Raw genomic sequence first — 16,342 nt, forward strand, 5'->3', positions numbered from 1 at the left:
TTGTGTTTTACCATAACTTATTTTTTTTTTGTCATACTCTCCCAATCTACCGAGGCGGAAAAAATATCGGATTTTCTGCATTGACAAGGACTTGGGGCAATTTTAACGTTGACAGAATAAAAACATACGGAGTAAATCATAACGACGGAGAATAGCCAATCAACGACTTTATCAGTTAAATTAGCCTGCTAGAGTTGATCAACATCGGCATCATTCGCCAAACAAATGCCAGAACAAATGTACGGATATTCATATTATATGTACCATGTTTATTTTACATTCCAAACACACCCACACACACAAATGGCAAGTAACTCAGCAATGTATCGCTACCAAGTGATCAAACGGAAGACAGTATTTCTGAAACTAGTGTGTACAGAAATTCAACCTATAAACCAGCAGCAGCGACAAGAGAACTCGATAACTTTTCCAATAGACATGCATCAACGCTATACTATATATTGTCATTGCGACCACTATTAATATTTTATATGATATAAACAAGTGACGCAGAAAACACGACTATAAAATTATTCCATCAGAAACCCCTTCAGCAATCTCGGATCAACATTTCAATTGAAACTTGACTGAGAAATAAGGCATGAAGGAACAGTTCCTTTAACCCTGCAATAATAAATAAATAGGCATCAATTCATTACTCGGGTAACTCAATTCAGATGAAGGCAGCAAAAGTTGACAGAAAACCTATATCACAAAGTAACTTTTAACCGCAAAAAAACACATCAACATGTTTGATTTAGCAAGAAAGTTACTACCTTCTAGAAAGACAAACCTGGTATAAAAAACATGGAAGATAATTGTAATTTGTAAAGCTAGTTGAAAAAGACGTCGATGAGTACACAGGAACATGACCTGCAACCAACCCTAAAGTATTTATACAACGAGCTCAAGAGTAACCTACAGCAACATAGCCTTAGGTCCTTAACCGCCATATGATTTGGCGTCAGCTAACATAAACATTATCTAAAACAGATGATATTTTAGGTATTTGCATTAAGCTCAAGCTTCCTTTGTGAATGTGTGTGTACTCCTCTAGGCGCACATACTATAATAAGGGGTAGTAATTTATTACCAGCATAATCAATCAACCGGATTATTTTTCCCCGACTACCGATCCATAAACTCAAAATCCATAGCCCCACTGCTTAAAGGACAAAGGATATGAAAACAAATCTCATTTCTATATGGCTCAAACAAAGTCAAGTTGCTGTCTTTAGACTCTGATACGGTAGTACCTTGCAGGCTTGCACTCATGGAAAGGCTCCTGTGACACCGCATAGATGCGCTAGCAAGACTTTTTGAGATCTAGTCCAAATCAACTATCTAAATCCTTTATTCTCATGAGTTCCACATCAACCAAGCCTCATAGTATTGTCCTCTTCAAATGAGCCCACCCAAGATTAATCTTCTTTTTGACTTCGACAAGTCCGTCACCAAACCAATGTCTCTTCATTACAAGTAGTCCCCAGAGACTTAATACTATGACTATAAGTAAGGACATGGTACACATTAAGTTGAGAAATAATTATATGTTCAAATGAACAAACCAAAGACTGAAGGTTCCTTTAGCGCTTTTATTAAATTTCCCGTTTGAACATTACTTTCATTGGAGTTCGAGATTACTTAGTGTTCACATGAAAAAAACATAGCACCGAAAAGTTACTTTAGTACTTTTATTGAATTTCTAGTTTGACCAGCATCAGTTTTGCCAGATTATCTTCACTTGCTATTGATCAAAATAATGGTGCTCTACTGCTCTTATTAGAAAGCTAAAGCCGTGAATTTTCATCTCTATCTGGTTTCAACCCAGAATACAGAAAATGATAAGAGATCTGACTCCCTAATGTTAACCCACTCATTAATGTTGAATCATTATCGATTTCACTTGTATCAACCGTTCTGGATTCATATAATTATGCCAAGACAGTATATAGGCTACACCATTTAAACCTTTATTCTCATGGGTTCCACCACATCAACCAACTCTCGTAGTATTGTCCTCGTAAACTTACATAAGCTCATTCCCAGATCCATCTACTTTTTTACTTCCACAAGTCCATCACCAGTCCACGCCCATGTTCTTCTCTTCATTACAAGCAGTCTGCAGTCCCCAAAGACTTAGTACTACGACTTAGGCAAGTTCATGGTACACATTACTCTTTCATTTGAAGGTTGAGAATTAATTAAATTTTGAGATGAACAAAACCTAGGACCAAAAACTTTCTTTAGGAATTTCAGTTTGACCGGAGTCAGTTTTGAGAGATTAACTTCATTTCACTTTCTATTGATCAGAATAATGGTGCTCTTGTCAGAAAGCTAAGAACGTGAATTTTCATCTCTATCTGGTTCCAACCCAAAATTCCAAAGATGGTAAGAGATCTGAATCACTAATGATTTCAACCCAAACATCAGAAAATCGTTATTGGTCACTTGTCAAACGTTCTGGATTCACATAATTATGCCGAGACAACATAGCCTACTTCAAAAGAAAATTGTACAATGTTTGGATAGTGTTTAACTAGGAATAAATAGGGAAGGCGGCACTTTCTCAAGGTCATGAATGAGCAATGAACATATGAAGGTTACTCGAAACCTGACCCAGTTTGGCGTATAGGATATCTACATGCCAGAATAGAACAGCCATAGACCAGAGAATTGTAATGACCCTGTAACTTACTGTATATTCTCCACTTTATAAGGGGTAACTTCGATTAATTTCAAGTTTAAAATGCAAATGGGGAAAAAACTACCAAGTAAATGAAACTACTTCGATGGTTATTTTTTTTATGTAGTCAAAACTCTTTAAAAAGTGAGAAAATCATGTAGAACTGAACAAGTGAACAACCGACAAAGAGCTTAAGCAAAATAACAGGCTTCATTACTTGTCCTAGCTAGGGTAAGAATCTCCATTCAAAAGCAAACTCAATTTTACATTCCTAGCACCCATCATATAAACTACACAATATACATAATACACTAGAGAAACAACAAATCAAATCCGCATTTCTTTCTTTATGGCTAAAATTATACTTCCTGCGTTTTTCTTTCTTTTTTCTTCCTACTTTTTAAATTTCCCCTGCATTATCCTTTCACTTTTTATACTTATGTTTACAAGTAAAATCAACGTCATTATCAAATTATTAATAATCAAATTTACACATACAATAACCTTAAAAAGATTTCCCATATGCAAACAAATGGACATAGGTAGAGAAGTCAGATCTCAAAGATCTATTGTATAACTCCCTCCGTCACGTTGAGAAGCCATCTATTTCCATATTTGGTAAGTATCCCTTTCAAAATTACCCATTTACCCCTTCCACGTTGACAATCTTATTTTGTCCTTTTGTCAGACTTTTATGCGTCATCACCCAAACTTCCTAGTTCCCAACGCCCTTTAGCTATGGCCTATGGACATCCCACCCCAACCACCATTCTTCTCACCTCAGCCACGGACCCACTGTCTTCATTTGCACAACCCATTTCCGGCTATCTCTATCTCGTACGCACTGGCGATCATCGCCCCACTCACTACCGAGAACCCCCATCAATATTCAACCATCCCAGAACTTCAACCATCCAACAAGTGCTAACCATCACTATCATTCTGACCACCCTAAATCCACTGCCTATATAGCCCCCTCACCTCAGCCCCCATTATCATTTTCGACAACTCCAAAAGAAGTAAAAAGAAGGTTTAGAAGAAAAGAATGAACATTCAAAGCCGATTGGAATTCAAACCTCGTGTCAACTTACATCTGAAACCCACCTCCGATATTACTTCTTTAAACTTTTAATTTACTGTGGCTTACAATTAACGGAATGGTGTTAATAAAAAATTGGGAGATTTATTTGATGAACTTAATGTGGTGGTCTTGGGTCGACAGTAATGAGAGGATGAGAGACAAAAAGAAAACTGGACGAGGGAAAAAGAAATCAGAGGACAACAGGGAGTCTGTGGAGAAGGTACAAGCGAAGGGTAAATGAGGTATTTGACCCTCCTTGGTCTTAATGCCAACCTCAAGTGATAACTATTGACCAGGACGGCAAGGGTACATTTATAGTTTAGAATACTTGTATGGTGTAGAATACTTCATCGTGCCAAACCGTCGAAGACGAAAGCAAAAGAAGACCCATATAAACCTCATCAAGGAAAATCAAAGAGAGCAAGAGCAAAAGGTCAAACTAGTGAGATTACTCCAGCATAGACTAGAAATAAGACCAAGAGTCACCTTTTCAACTTAAGATTTATTTCCTTAGACAATGTCTCTCCCTTAACCTAATCAACCTCCAACTGCATTAAACAGTTGTGCATCTAGGTCATCTCACGCATGAATGAAAATGCGAATGCTAGCCGCCAGAAGTCATGAATGTCTAACACAATGGTCGAATACTCCATAAACGTTCATGGTTGAACATATTTCCACAATGAATCCCATTAGTTTATCCTTTAATTTGAAACATTTAACCCCCACTATCAAGTGCCAAACTCAAAATGAAAGCAAAAGCAAAACTACATAGCCCTTACCAACGAAAAGCAGCGAGAGTAAGAACAAAAGGATGAGCTTGAGATATTGCACTTGTGAACACTAGATATAGACTTAAGAGTCACCTATTCAATATGACATTTGTTTCTTTGAACTTATTCAAGTTCAACGTGCCATAAACAGTCATGAATCTACACCATCTTACACTTTTTTAAAATGTGAAAGCTGGTCAAATTTCATGGTATGACCCCAAATGTTCTTTAAACTTGTTTGAAGATGCCCAGCCGTTCAATATGAATTACATGTAAGTATTAAGTTAAAGCCAGAAACTATCTAATCAGTGTGTGTCTCACACAAAATCAAAAACACCATAGCTGGCCAGCTCAGCTCTAACAGAAACGTAAAATCGCAATGCATAACTGTATCTTAAGTTCTTAAACTAATTTCCTCAAAAAAACAAACATGAAATGACACGCCATATCTGCATCCCAAGTTCTTATACTAGTTGAGATTTATTTCCTTAGACAAATATCACTATTTAACCTACCCAGGCTCCAAATGCATGATACAGTTTTGCATCTAGGTCGTTTCACAAATGAATCAATATGTGAATGCTAGCCATAATTCATGAATGTCTAAACACAACCTTGAATACTCTATAAAGGTTCACAATTTAACCTATTTCACAAATACATATAGACAGCTCGATTGGATTTCCACAATGACCCATCAATTTAGTCGTCATGAAATGGTTGAAGATGAAAGCAAAAGCAGAGCCACATGGGCCTTACCAATGAAAACCAGATATTAAAGATGAACTTGAGATGTTACAGCAGTTTACACCAGATATAGACCTGGAGTCACCTATTCTATATGACATTTGTTTTCTTTGACAAACCTATTCAAGTTCGACGTACCATAAAAAGTCGACTATATACGCCATCTCACAGTTTTTAAAAATGTGAACGCTGGTCAAAATTCATGGTACAATCTCAAATGCTCTCTACATGAAAGTAAGGAATCTTAGTTAAAGCCAAAAACTCCATTGGAGTGTGTCTCAAACAAAACCAAAAAGAACGTATCTGGCCAGCTCAGCTCTAATAGAAACGTAGAATCGCAATGCACACATCTGCATCCTAAGTTCTTATACTAACTTCCTCAAAAAAAAACACAAATGAAATGACAAGGCCATATGTTACCACAAACGAAATCCGATCAAACTAAGAAATTAACAAGCATAAAGAACAATCTCAACAGCAACCTAAAGTTACGCGATCTATATCATTTGTGACATCACTGTGACAAAAACGCAAAAAAACAACGGAGACAAGAGCGAAGTTCTACCTGGGAGCCATACTAGCAAGCAAGAAGACGAAGTCACATAACATAGTGGGACGCGCGACCAGCCATACTAGCAACACGAGCCTGCATCTGAACCGCCCTAACCTTAGCAGTCAAAGCCCGATGAAAAAACTGTTCCCTAGACAACAACCTGACATTTTTCAAATACTGATCAAACGGAATAACCCCTTCCTGAACCCCTTTATCAAGCGAATAAATCACATCCTCAATCGCCAAATCACTAGCACTCGCCTCAATCATCTGTTTCGACAAAACATCACACGGCTCAAACACCTCATCAACCTCATCAACATTCTTCTTTCCCAACTTATCCTCATTTTCCCTCACCCATCCTTCCAACACATCCGCATTCGTCAAAACCATCTGCAATTGATTCTCCAACCCTTCCTTCTCCTCCACCATCTCTTTCAACCCTCTATTCACCCTCTCCTCTCTCCCTCTTAACGCTCCTTGCACCGTAAACAATCCATCCATCTCCCCTTCCCTCTCTTTCCTCATCCCTCCTATATCCCCGTGCACCATCTCCACTAACTTATTTATCGCATTCCTCTTATACACCTCCCCCGCCTCCTCCGTCCTCCCAATCCCACTCCCATACCCCCCAAACCCTAACCCTAACCTACTCCCTATGCTACTTAGTGCATTAACATTAGCATTCGGATTAGGGTTAGGGTTAGGGTTAGGGTTATGAGAACTATTAATACCGGGACTGGGGCGAGTATAACTAGGGTTAGGGTTAGGGTTTGAATTGTAATTACTAGGCCTCTGCGAATAAAGCGGGGGGTCAAGCGCAAAACAGACTCCCAAGTTTTTCGCAAGGTCAACCAAATTAGAACTCGGATAAATCCAATTCTGCAAATACGGAACATTAACCATACCAGAAGGAGTAACATGATTATGCGGCCGCTTAATAATCATATCGCGAGTCGGATTAAGAAAAACAAGCGGAGGATGCCGCGGATATAATTCAACAAGCCAAATAATAATCGGAATATTATACGTAACGTTTTGGTAAATCATAGGAATTGTTCCTTCGCTTTGGAGGAGATTAACGGTGCGACCATCGTTATGCGTGAAAATGGCGGATTTGATATGGAGAGACGGAAAGGTATCGGAAAGAGAGATTAAGTGTTGACGGATTAGCCATTTGACGTCTTCGGTGTATGGGACGGAAGATGGACCGCGTTGTGAGAGGATGTTGCTTAGGAATTGTAGGGTTTGTGCGCTGTGTCCTGGTGTTTGTGGCGGTGGTGGTGTCATTGTGCGGTGGTGGTGGTTAAATTGGGATTTTTGTGTGTTTAAGAATTGGGTTTTGAGGTGATCGGATATCAAATCGTTTTTGAGTTTCTAACTTTTTATGTGGTATGGGCCATGGGGGAGCTAGGAACTAGGAAGGTTCCGTTTTCCAAAATGGTTGAAAGAGGTTAATAAAAACCACAAATTCTTGTTTAAGACCTAATAAATAAAATTCAAAATGTCTTGTTTGGGATGAATTAATTCCGTCACAAGCTTGTGACCTCTCACAAAAAGGGAGAGGGACAAGGTGGGGCACCCCATGTGCTTCCCCACTCACCTCTTCATGAGTATTTTGTGGGAGAAAATGATATCCGTCACAAATGAGATTTTATGAATAAAATTAGTTATTGACTATTTTGAATTTCAATTTACTTTTTTCTTATTTTTCAAACTTCTGATCAACAAGATACAAATCTATATAAATGATTACTAAACCCATCACAAATCAATATTAATATTATAATAATATGATAATTTTGATTTAAAGGGGACACATACATTTAAATTTAGAATTAGACATTCAGACATAAATCACCCAAATTCAAATGTGGAAGGTCCATGTCTGAATCCACATTTGGGCGTCGATCTCACATTTAGGCCTAGGTCTACACTTGGCTCACTTCGTACATGGTCTCCCACGTATCTATCTATAAATACTGTTAAAAGGTCGGAACAAGCTGGTTTTTGAAGGGGTCCCTACCACTAAACACCACACCAACAATTAAGAATACTCTCTCACATACCCATAAACACCCATTTACATTTTGGTTTCAAACATCATATACAATAAATCCCCTATCCTAAAATTCTTGCAAATTTTCCACATATATTCAAATAATCTTTACATTATAATTTAGAATGATAACAACTTTTAATAAGATGTTTGATAAAAGTGTAGGGTTAGAGAATCATATCTCAGATTGAAAACAAAAGTATTAACATATTTACAAGCATAAAATTTACAAAGCATTTTAATTTAACCGAATCAAATAAGTGAGAAGGTGATATTGAAAAACCTATTTTTTTACAAACTTTTTACGTAAGGCCAACAATGTTCTGTAATTTTTAACCTAATTTCAGCTCTCATTCAGCTTAGTTAGCTCACTTCATCTCATTTCAATTCAGCTTATTTTAGCTCTATTTATCTCATATAATTTTAATCAAGCGTAGCTCACTTTAGTTCGGTTCAACTTCATTCAACCTAAAAAAAACTAGACCTAAAAAAAATAATACCGTCTTATAGCATAATTCAATAAAGAACATCTACCTGGGCTTTGAAAAAAAAAAACCCAAAAAGGAGGCTAGCCCTCCAGCTGTTACACACTACTAATCAAAGCACTAGATTCAACAATTTCAACCTATAAAAAAAAAAGTCAAAATGCAAGGGGTATTTTAGAGAATATAATCTATCTAATAAAAAAAAAAGTAAGAATTTTTCCAATATATTCCACTAGAGCGACATTTATACCGGCTACTTTTCCAACAATAAAACCAATAACACTACCACCACCACCACAAATAACACACACACACACAAAAACAACTTAATCCTCCTAATCCTATTACTCCAACAACTTCTCCAAAGGTCAAAATCCCTTAAAATGGCTGCCGTTTATATACACCTTATCACGATTAGTACACATTTTCAGCCGCCTTCTCAACTTATTCCTCGTCTATATTAATTCTCGCTTAAGACCGTCTTATATCATACAATATCGACTTTGAAACTCGAAGCGATATCGATATTTTTGTAAAAATAGAAATTAGTAGGGATGGTGAGTAAATGGGAGAAAGTTAAAAGGGCGGTTGGTTTGAAGTTGTGTTATTATGTACCTACGGATATTGTTAATGATGATTATGACTATTCTACCCTTCGTTCCACCGGTTCATTTTCCGATTCGGTTTCCGTGGCGGGTTCAGCTGAACCGGTTGTTAAAGGTCGGCTGAGGCTTTCTAAGAGCTTGAGCAAATCTCGCTCTTCTCAGGTTCGTTGATTGCTCTTTTTGTCTCGGTTATTTCTTTACCTTTGTTTAAAACCCGAACAATTGACTGATCTAGTTTTCGGATTTAATAATGATATTTTAATTCTCGCTTCGTCCCAATCAATTGTTTACTTTTTTTTTTTTTAATTCTGTGTAAATAGTATTTTAATCAAACCTAAATAAATTGAGACAAATGAAGTATTAGTTAATTTGATTAAAATTTATATCCTAAATACATAAAATGTTGTAGAACTGTAGTCCTATTGTCCCGGGAATCGGGATACACGTTAGAAAAACCGATTTATTAATGAAAGAGTTGTAGTGATTGTGGAACACCTCAATAATTTGATTAAAATTTGTATATCCTTAATACATAAAATGTTGTAGAAGTGTAGCTTTATCGTGGCAGGATACACGTTAGAAAAACCGATTTATTAATGATTGAGTTGTAGTGCATGTGAAGTATGAAATAAGGTCTTATAAAATTGGGAACACCTCAATAATTTTGTTAACTTCTAGTGTTTTCCTGTATCTGTACTTATCTTAATAATTGAAATTAACAGTGAGACAGCCTTACTTGAACACGATTTGTTACCTTGGTGAAATTAACAGTGAGACGACCTTACTTGAACACGATTTGTTACCTTGGTGAAATTAACAGTGCGAGCTTTTTCCTGGTGATATAATCAGGCTAGTACACCAATGAACTAGAGTAATTTTAATGTGGTTGTCGATTTTTGATTAGATAATTTGCAATTCTTTAGATTTGGAGTGTTTTGGAGTATGTCAAAATGTTACTTTAAATGACTCGGTAAATAATTCCGCGAGTCTTCTATTGTGAAGTAAAAACGGTGGTTGGTAAAAATTTCACTACAGGTTGTCGAAAATTCAACATGAGCTTTCTATTTAGTCGGGGTTTTACTAGCATGTGATATGCTCTTGATCTAGGAGTTATGTGTGGACTCGGTAAATAATTCCGCGAGTCTTATATTGTGGAGTAAAAACGGTGGTTGGTAAAATTTTCATTACAGGTTGTCGAAAATTCAACATGAACTTTCTATTTAGTCGGGGTTTACTAACATGTGATATGTTCTTGATGTAGGAGTTATGTGTGGACATTTTTATGCCTTCTTTTGTTTCGGTGTTTTTGTCAAATTCGTTATTCCGAACATGTAGTTCAGATTTCAGAACATGATCGACTGTTTCGTCTTTGAGATCAAATCTGAAATGTCTTGTTGCAAGTGGATTATTTGTCAAACTTTATTGACATTTTCCTATTTTAAAGATGTGATGGAGCTGGTACAGGTCCTTTTCTAATAATTCCGTATTGTCTAAAAAGCTTTTCTTAACGAGGGCATTGTATATGCAATAATGTTTTTAGTACTTGGCATGAGTTTCGGGTAGGTGTTAGCTTTATTTGCTTGGTCATCTATTGAGATATTTTCCTCTAACTACTACATCAAAAAGATTGAAAACGAACGGGATTAGAGAATCGATGATTATGTGTGCGAGCTTACTTCACTTCTTTTTTTACTTTGTCGGCTTTTGTTTGATCTCAGCCATTACACAAATAAGATTATACATCCAGTTATACCATAAGCATTGTAGAACCAAGGTATAAGAATCCGAGCTTATATGTATTTTTTCTGAGTTCATGTTTTTAATGTGTAAATGGATGAGTTCAATACTTTTTAATAAAGCTCATATTATTTAACATAAAGCTGAAATACTTTATCACAAAACCTAGATTCTCCACCTTACAACATACTCGTTGTATAATCCATGAATTGCAGCCATTGGACAGATTGGAAAAACCGTTGGACAATCTTATCTTGTTTATTAACTTGAATGATGTGATTTATGAGATGATGCGGACTAGTATGAATTTGTCAATTTCCAGTTAATTGTTTATGAAACCTTGAGCTGACAAATTGCTATCTCACAAAGGTGTGATGAATTTTCTCCCTTTGAAATCTCGCTACATACTTATCATCTTGTTATCTCGAGCAAATCATTGACAGGTCTACATTTGGCTAATCAACATCTAGAAAAGAATACATATAGCTTCATATCTGCGTCCTTGGTTACTATTGAAGTTTGAATATCCGACTGACTTTAATATCTATGTTGTTTTACTCAAGTTCGAATTGAGTATTATTCTATGATTGGGGAAATAATGTTTGATTAATTAGCATATTCAATTAATGGTCCAATATATAGTGCATTACATCCTGAAGTTCTGTCAGAGACGAAGTGTGACGCTTAAATATTTCTTTGCAGTAAAACTTCGTTTTGAGTATATGTAGCAATTATTGTACGCCTGTCTGAGATTTTGATTGTTATATTGCAGCAAGTTTGCTCGATATGCCTGACTACCGTGAAGCCTGGAGATGGTCATGCTATATTTACGGCTGAGTGCTCGCATTCATTTCATTTCCAGTGCATCACTTCAAATGTGAATCATGGCAACCATGTATGCCCTGTTTGCCGAGCGAGTTGGAAGGAAATTCCTCTGAAAAGCCCAAATATGGATTCTGTACCTGGAAAGTCGAGAATTGGCCCAAGTGGTTGGCCGGCCCATAGCAGTAATATGATGACTGTACTTCGCAGACTGCCGTCCTCTCCTCGAAATTCAAGCCGACATGTAACGCCCCTATTTCAGGAAACTGAGCCTGCTATCTTTGACGATGACGAGGCTGTTGGTCAAACTGAAATTTCATCAAAAGCTGCTTTAGGTCAAACAGACAATAACCCCGCGAGAATGATTGATATCAGAAGCTATCCAGAATTCTCCTCAGTTTCAAAGACCACGTCATGCAACGACTTTACTGTTTTGATTAATCTTAAAGCAGCAATGTCCAGTTCAGCACCTCGTGCTCCTATTGACCTTGTCACGGTTCTTGACATTAGCGGCAGTATGGCGGGTACCAAACTTGCACTTCTTAAACGAGCCATGGGGTTTGTGATTCAAAATATGACCTCCAATGACCGGCTTTCGGTTATTGCTTTCTCTTCCACAGCACGACGTCTCTTCCCTCTCAGTCGAATGTCGGAATCTGGGAGACAAAAGGCATTATTGGCTGTCAACTCCTTGGTTGCAAATGGCGGGACCAATATTGCCGAAGGTCTTCGGAAAGGAGCGAAACTGATGGAAGAGCGTAGAGAAAAGAACCCAGTCGCGAGTATTATTTTATTGTCAGATGGGCAGGATACATACACTGTACATGGCTCTGGTGTGTTGAAAACTCAACCAAACTACCAATTACTTCTCCCTCTATCAATTCAGGGGAGTAGTGGGTCAGGTTTCAGAGTCCCCGTTCACACATTCGGGTTTGGCTCAGATCATGACGCGTCCCTCATGCACTCGATTTCCGAGATTTCCGGGGGTACATTCTCCTTTATCGAGACTGAGGCTACCATCCAAGATGCATTTGCTCAATGCATAGGTGGCCTTCTTAGTGTTGTCGCCCAAGAACTACTATTGGAGATCGAATGTGCTCATTCTGGTGTTCTGCTTCAGTCGGTTAAAGCTGGCAGTTACTCGAGCCATATTACAGACGATAGGCGTTCAGGAAAGGTCGACGTTGGGGATTTGTATGCTGATGAAGAGAGAAATTTCCTTTTCGTTTTAAATCTTTCACCAGAATCTTCAGGCAACGAAACAACCGTGCTAAAAGTTAAATGTTTGGTGAAAGATCCCTTTACCAAGGAATCATTGACCTTAAAAGGAGAGGAAGTCACCATTCAAAGACCTGTAAGACTAACCGGGGAAGAGGTGCGGTCCATTGATGTTGACCGACAGCAGAATCGGCTCCAAGCCTCTGAGGCAATGTCTCAGGCAAGAGCCGAAGCCGAGCAAGGAAACCTAAGTGATGCTATATCTATTCTTGAGAATTGTCGAAACACGTTGTCTGAGACTGTATCAGCCAAACAGAAGGACCGTCTTTGTATTTCTCTGGATATGGAATTAAAAGAAATGCAAGAGAGAATGAAGAGCAGACATGTTTACGAGGCATCAGGAAGGGCATATGTGTTATCGGGTCTGAGCTCACATTCTTGGCAGCGAGCTACGACACGAGGCGGGTCCGCTGATAGTTCGAGCCAAATTCAGGCCTACCAAACACCCTCGATGATCGACATGCTCACACGGTCTCAAACCACAGTTGTGAGTAGTCCTGATGTTCGAAGGCTCCTTCGGCCTAATTTACCCTTTAGCCCTCCGAAGCCAAGGTAATTTATACTCGTACATTTTAATGTTGCAAAAATATTTTTAAGTTGCAAGGGATGCAAGCCTTTTTTTGTTTCCTTTTTTTTTTTTTTCTTTTTTTTTTTTTCGGGTTTTTGTACTGGGAAGTTTTTGGTTATAGTCGCTATGATCATCGAAGTGCATAAATGAATAAATGCTCAACAAAGGAATTTAGGAGGTTGGTTTATTTATCTTTTGTTTCTTGTGTCTATACTGTACATATCTGTAATTGTGAAGATCATGGTGTTAAGTGGTAACTGTTAAATATTGTTCCGATTCATGATTGTGTTACCGGTTGTCTTGCCCTTAACTCGGCCACCACTGTATACCATCTCAAAATATAATCGTACTCTGTCGTGATTTCAAAGCCTGTACAGAACGGCTGTGGTTCGGTGTGATGCTGAGGATCACGCGGTTCGAGCACCCATTGAATTGCACATTGTTCACTGTTTTTACTGTGTTACCCAACGTTTCGCTACTGGTATAAAATATTGTTACCGTAATCTAAATCGTTGTGATATGAATTTTGTATGGTTCTCGTATTACACAAATTATTTGAGTTGTTTTGAAAATCATCACTTTTCTAAAGCTGTCATGATTCGAGGTCATGGAGGGATTATCGAGTTGACTTTTTTGAAAAATACAAAGTAATGGCCTTTTTTTTTTTTTGACAACAAATAACCCGAGTGCATTCCTGAAAAATCCCGTAGCACGGATAATTTTTCATCAAAAACCCGAGTGTATATTTGATTTATCTTCGTGCCAAAAACAAACGTAAAGAATTGATGAAAATAGAAATAGGTCTATAACAAATGTTTCCGTTTCAATTTTAAAAGACGGACTCGGTTCTTTATGATTTAATTTTAGCTCATTTCAGTTCAACCAAACTCCATTTAATTCAGTTTACGTCCAACTGAGCTTCATTCAATTTAGCTTATCTCCATTCCATTCAATTCAATTCAATTCAACTTATTTTAGTCGAAAAGACCAGGACCTTAAACCGAAGTCCTTCCATTATTTTAAAAACAAGTCTTTTGACCTTAACGATGCCTTTTAATCTTTTGTGCAAAGTGATGAGTGCCTTTATAACGCACACATGCACATGAAGTTCCCTTTTTTTCAAAGGAGAGTTGAATTTGGGTGAGCATAAGATACCCTTTGTATTGTATCATAATATTCGCTTTCATAATTTTATAGTTTGATTTTTAGGAAAAAGGCTGAATAAAGTTGTTTTTAGTCAGAGCCACTTTCCAATGATGCCAGAGTATAAAGCTTTCCCACTTTCATCACGTTATATCCTCTTTTCCTCTGTTTGTTTTTTCAAGGGGTATATTCGTAATATCCAGTATTTTTTTGACAAATTGATTATGCATGTTTTTGTAGCAAATAAATATGATAAAATTTAAGCGAATTTAAATATTTACACACTATGGATAGAAGATATTAAGTTAAAGTGTAAGAATATATATTTATTCGTAAGTTTATAGTATTAGAAGCTAAAACTCTCTGTGAGTATCTTACATAAATAATGTCGATTAAAATTACGTAAAACATTTAACGGAGAATATACGAATTTTAATATTTATAAAATTTAGATTAATAAATACTATATTATTACAAAACGACCTATACGAAATGCTATTAATTACGGAGTAGAGATTTGTTGTACTGCGATTATGTTTCATAGGTAGACTATGATATAATAATAAGATTTAGTAATTAAGACCCAACTTGTGCATAATAATGACAATTAATAGAGACCTAATTTCCTCCTAATAAAGTTGAGCGATTGTAATAAACTTCAAAATCTTGATAACTCGATCATGCGTCAAATGGCGGCCGATATTAAACCATAGTTTAAAAGAAATTGAGTTCCATCATTATTCATAATCCGTAAAGATTATTCATGTTGGCCATATATGTTAAATTGATAAAAAGAGATTATTCTTTGTAGTGGTATATGCTGTGCCGTTCAAATGATGGAGGATCATAACGGGGTATGGAAATTGGAAAGCAGCATCATTTGCCAAACATTATTAGCTTCCTTTATTATTCCTGGCTGCTAAAGGTCGTCGACAAATTACTAAATATCGTCGACAATTTTAATGAACTTCCAATTTTGCCCCTCCCTCACACTCCCCCTTATATTTTCCTTTTTATTCAATAACTACCTTTCATATTCCAAATTTTGAAAAAAAAAAAACCCGACTCAAATTTCAACCAAAAAACGTATCGACCGCATAATTTCCATCACGAATTCAAACATTAACCAAGGTATGTGATTAGTATTAAAAAAATTTTGTATTATTTTGCTTAGTTTGTAAATTTGTGACGGAATTAGGATAGATGCCAAAGTTGTGACGGAATTAGGATAGATGCTTTGATTTCAATCGGATTTAGTCGTGTTTCGCGAAAATCAAACGGAATAATTGAAAAAAAAAAAAAAAAAATGAAAACACACGAACTGGGCCCAGACGAGGAACTTCTTCGTCCAAGTCCAGGCCCAGACGAAAGAATTCCTCGTCTAATATGGGCTCTGGACGAAGAATTCTTCTCGTCTGGGCTCGAGTTGACGAAGGAGTTCTTCGTCCGCCCATTTGTCTTGTTTTTTTTTTTTTTTTTTTTTTTTTTCTTTTTTCTTTATGTTTTAGAATTTGTCGATACTTTTTTTTTTTTTTTTTTTAAATATTTTTTTTTCCGTCTTGTTTTGTTATCGTTATAAATTAATTAATTATTAATAAATTAATTAATTATTAATAATTATTAATATTTTTTAATTTACATAAACTTATATTTATAAATTCTTTGTTTAATTAATTTAATTAATCAAGTTGTTGTAAATATAATTTTGTTGCGTCTCGTTTAGTTTACGTAAAATATTAATTAATTATTATTAATAAACCCCGTTCCGGGTTAATTTTTTTTTTTTTTTTTTAAATTTTAATTTA

At 36.5% G+C, this 16,342-nt stretch overlaps 2 protein-coding genes across 3 annotated transcripts; one reads left to right on the top strand and one right to left on the bottom strand.

Annotated features, from left to right (window-relative positions):
- Nucleotides 1–226: 226 nt before the first annotated feature.
- Nucleotides 227–7,260, bottom strand: LOC141622451 (protein ELC-like). Of its 2 annotated transcripts, none has more exons than XM_074438490.1 (2): nt 5,853–7,260; nt 227–624 (listed from the first exon to the last, which is right to left on the bottom strand). In XM_074438490.1, exon 1 carries the CDS (start codon nt 7,128–7,130, stop codon nt 5,886–5,888), a length of 1,245 nt encoding a protein of 414 aa, XP_074294591.1. In that variant the 5' UTR covers nt 7,131–7,260; the 3' UTR covers nt 227–624; nt 5,853–5,885. The 2 variants fall into 2 exon arrangements, with proteins under 2 accessions (XP_074294591.1, XP_074294592.1); XM_074438491.1 differs by lacking the exon at nt 227–624 and adding an exon at nt 851–873.
- Nucleotides 7,261–8,682: 1,422 nt separating this feature from the next.
- On the top strand, nt 8,683–13,585 carry LOC141622452 (E3 ubiquitin-protein ligase WAV3-like). Its single transcript, XM_074438492.1, has 2 exons — nt 8,683–9,151; nt 11,499–13,585. The coding sequence occupies exons 1-2, from the start codon at nt 8,939–8,941 to the stop codon at nt 13,380–13,382; spliced, it is 2,097 nt and encodes a 698-aa protein (XP_074294593.1). The 5' UTR covers nt 8,683–8,938; the 3' UTR covers nt 13,383–13,585.
- The last annotated feature ends 2,757 nt before the right edge of the window (nt 13,586–16,342 follow it).

The sequence above is a fragment of the Silene latifolia genome, chromosome X, assembly GCF_048544455.1.
Source record: "Silene latifolia isolate original U9 population chromosome X, ASM4854445v1, whole genome shotgun sequence".
Lineage (NCBI taxonomy): Eukaryota > Viridiplantae > Streptophyta > Magnoliopsida > Caryophyllales > Caryophyllaceae > Silene > Silene latifolia.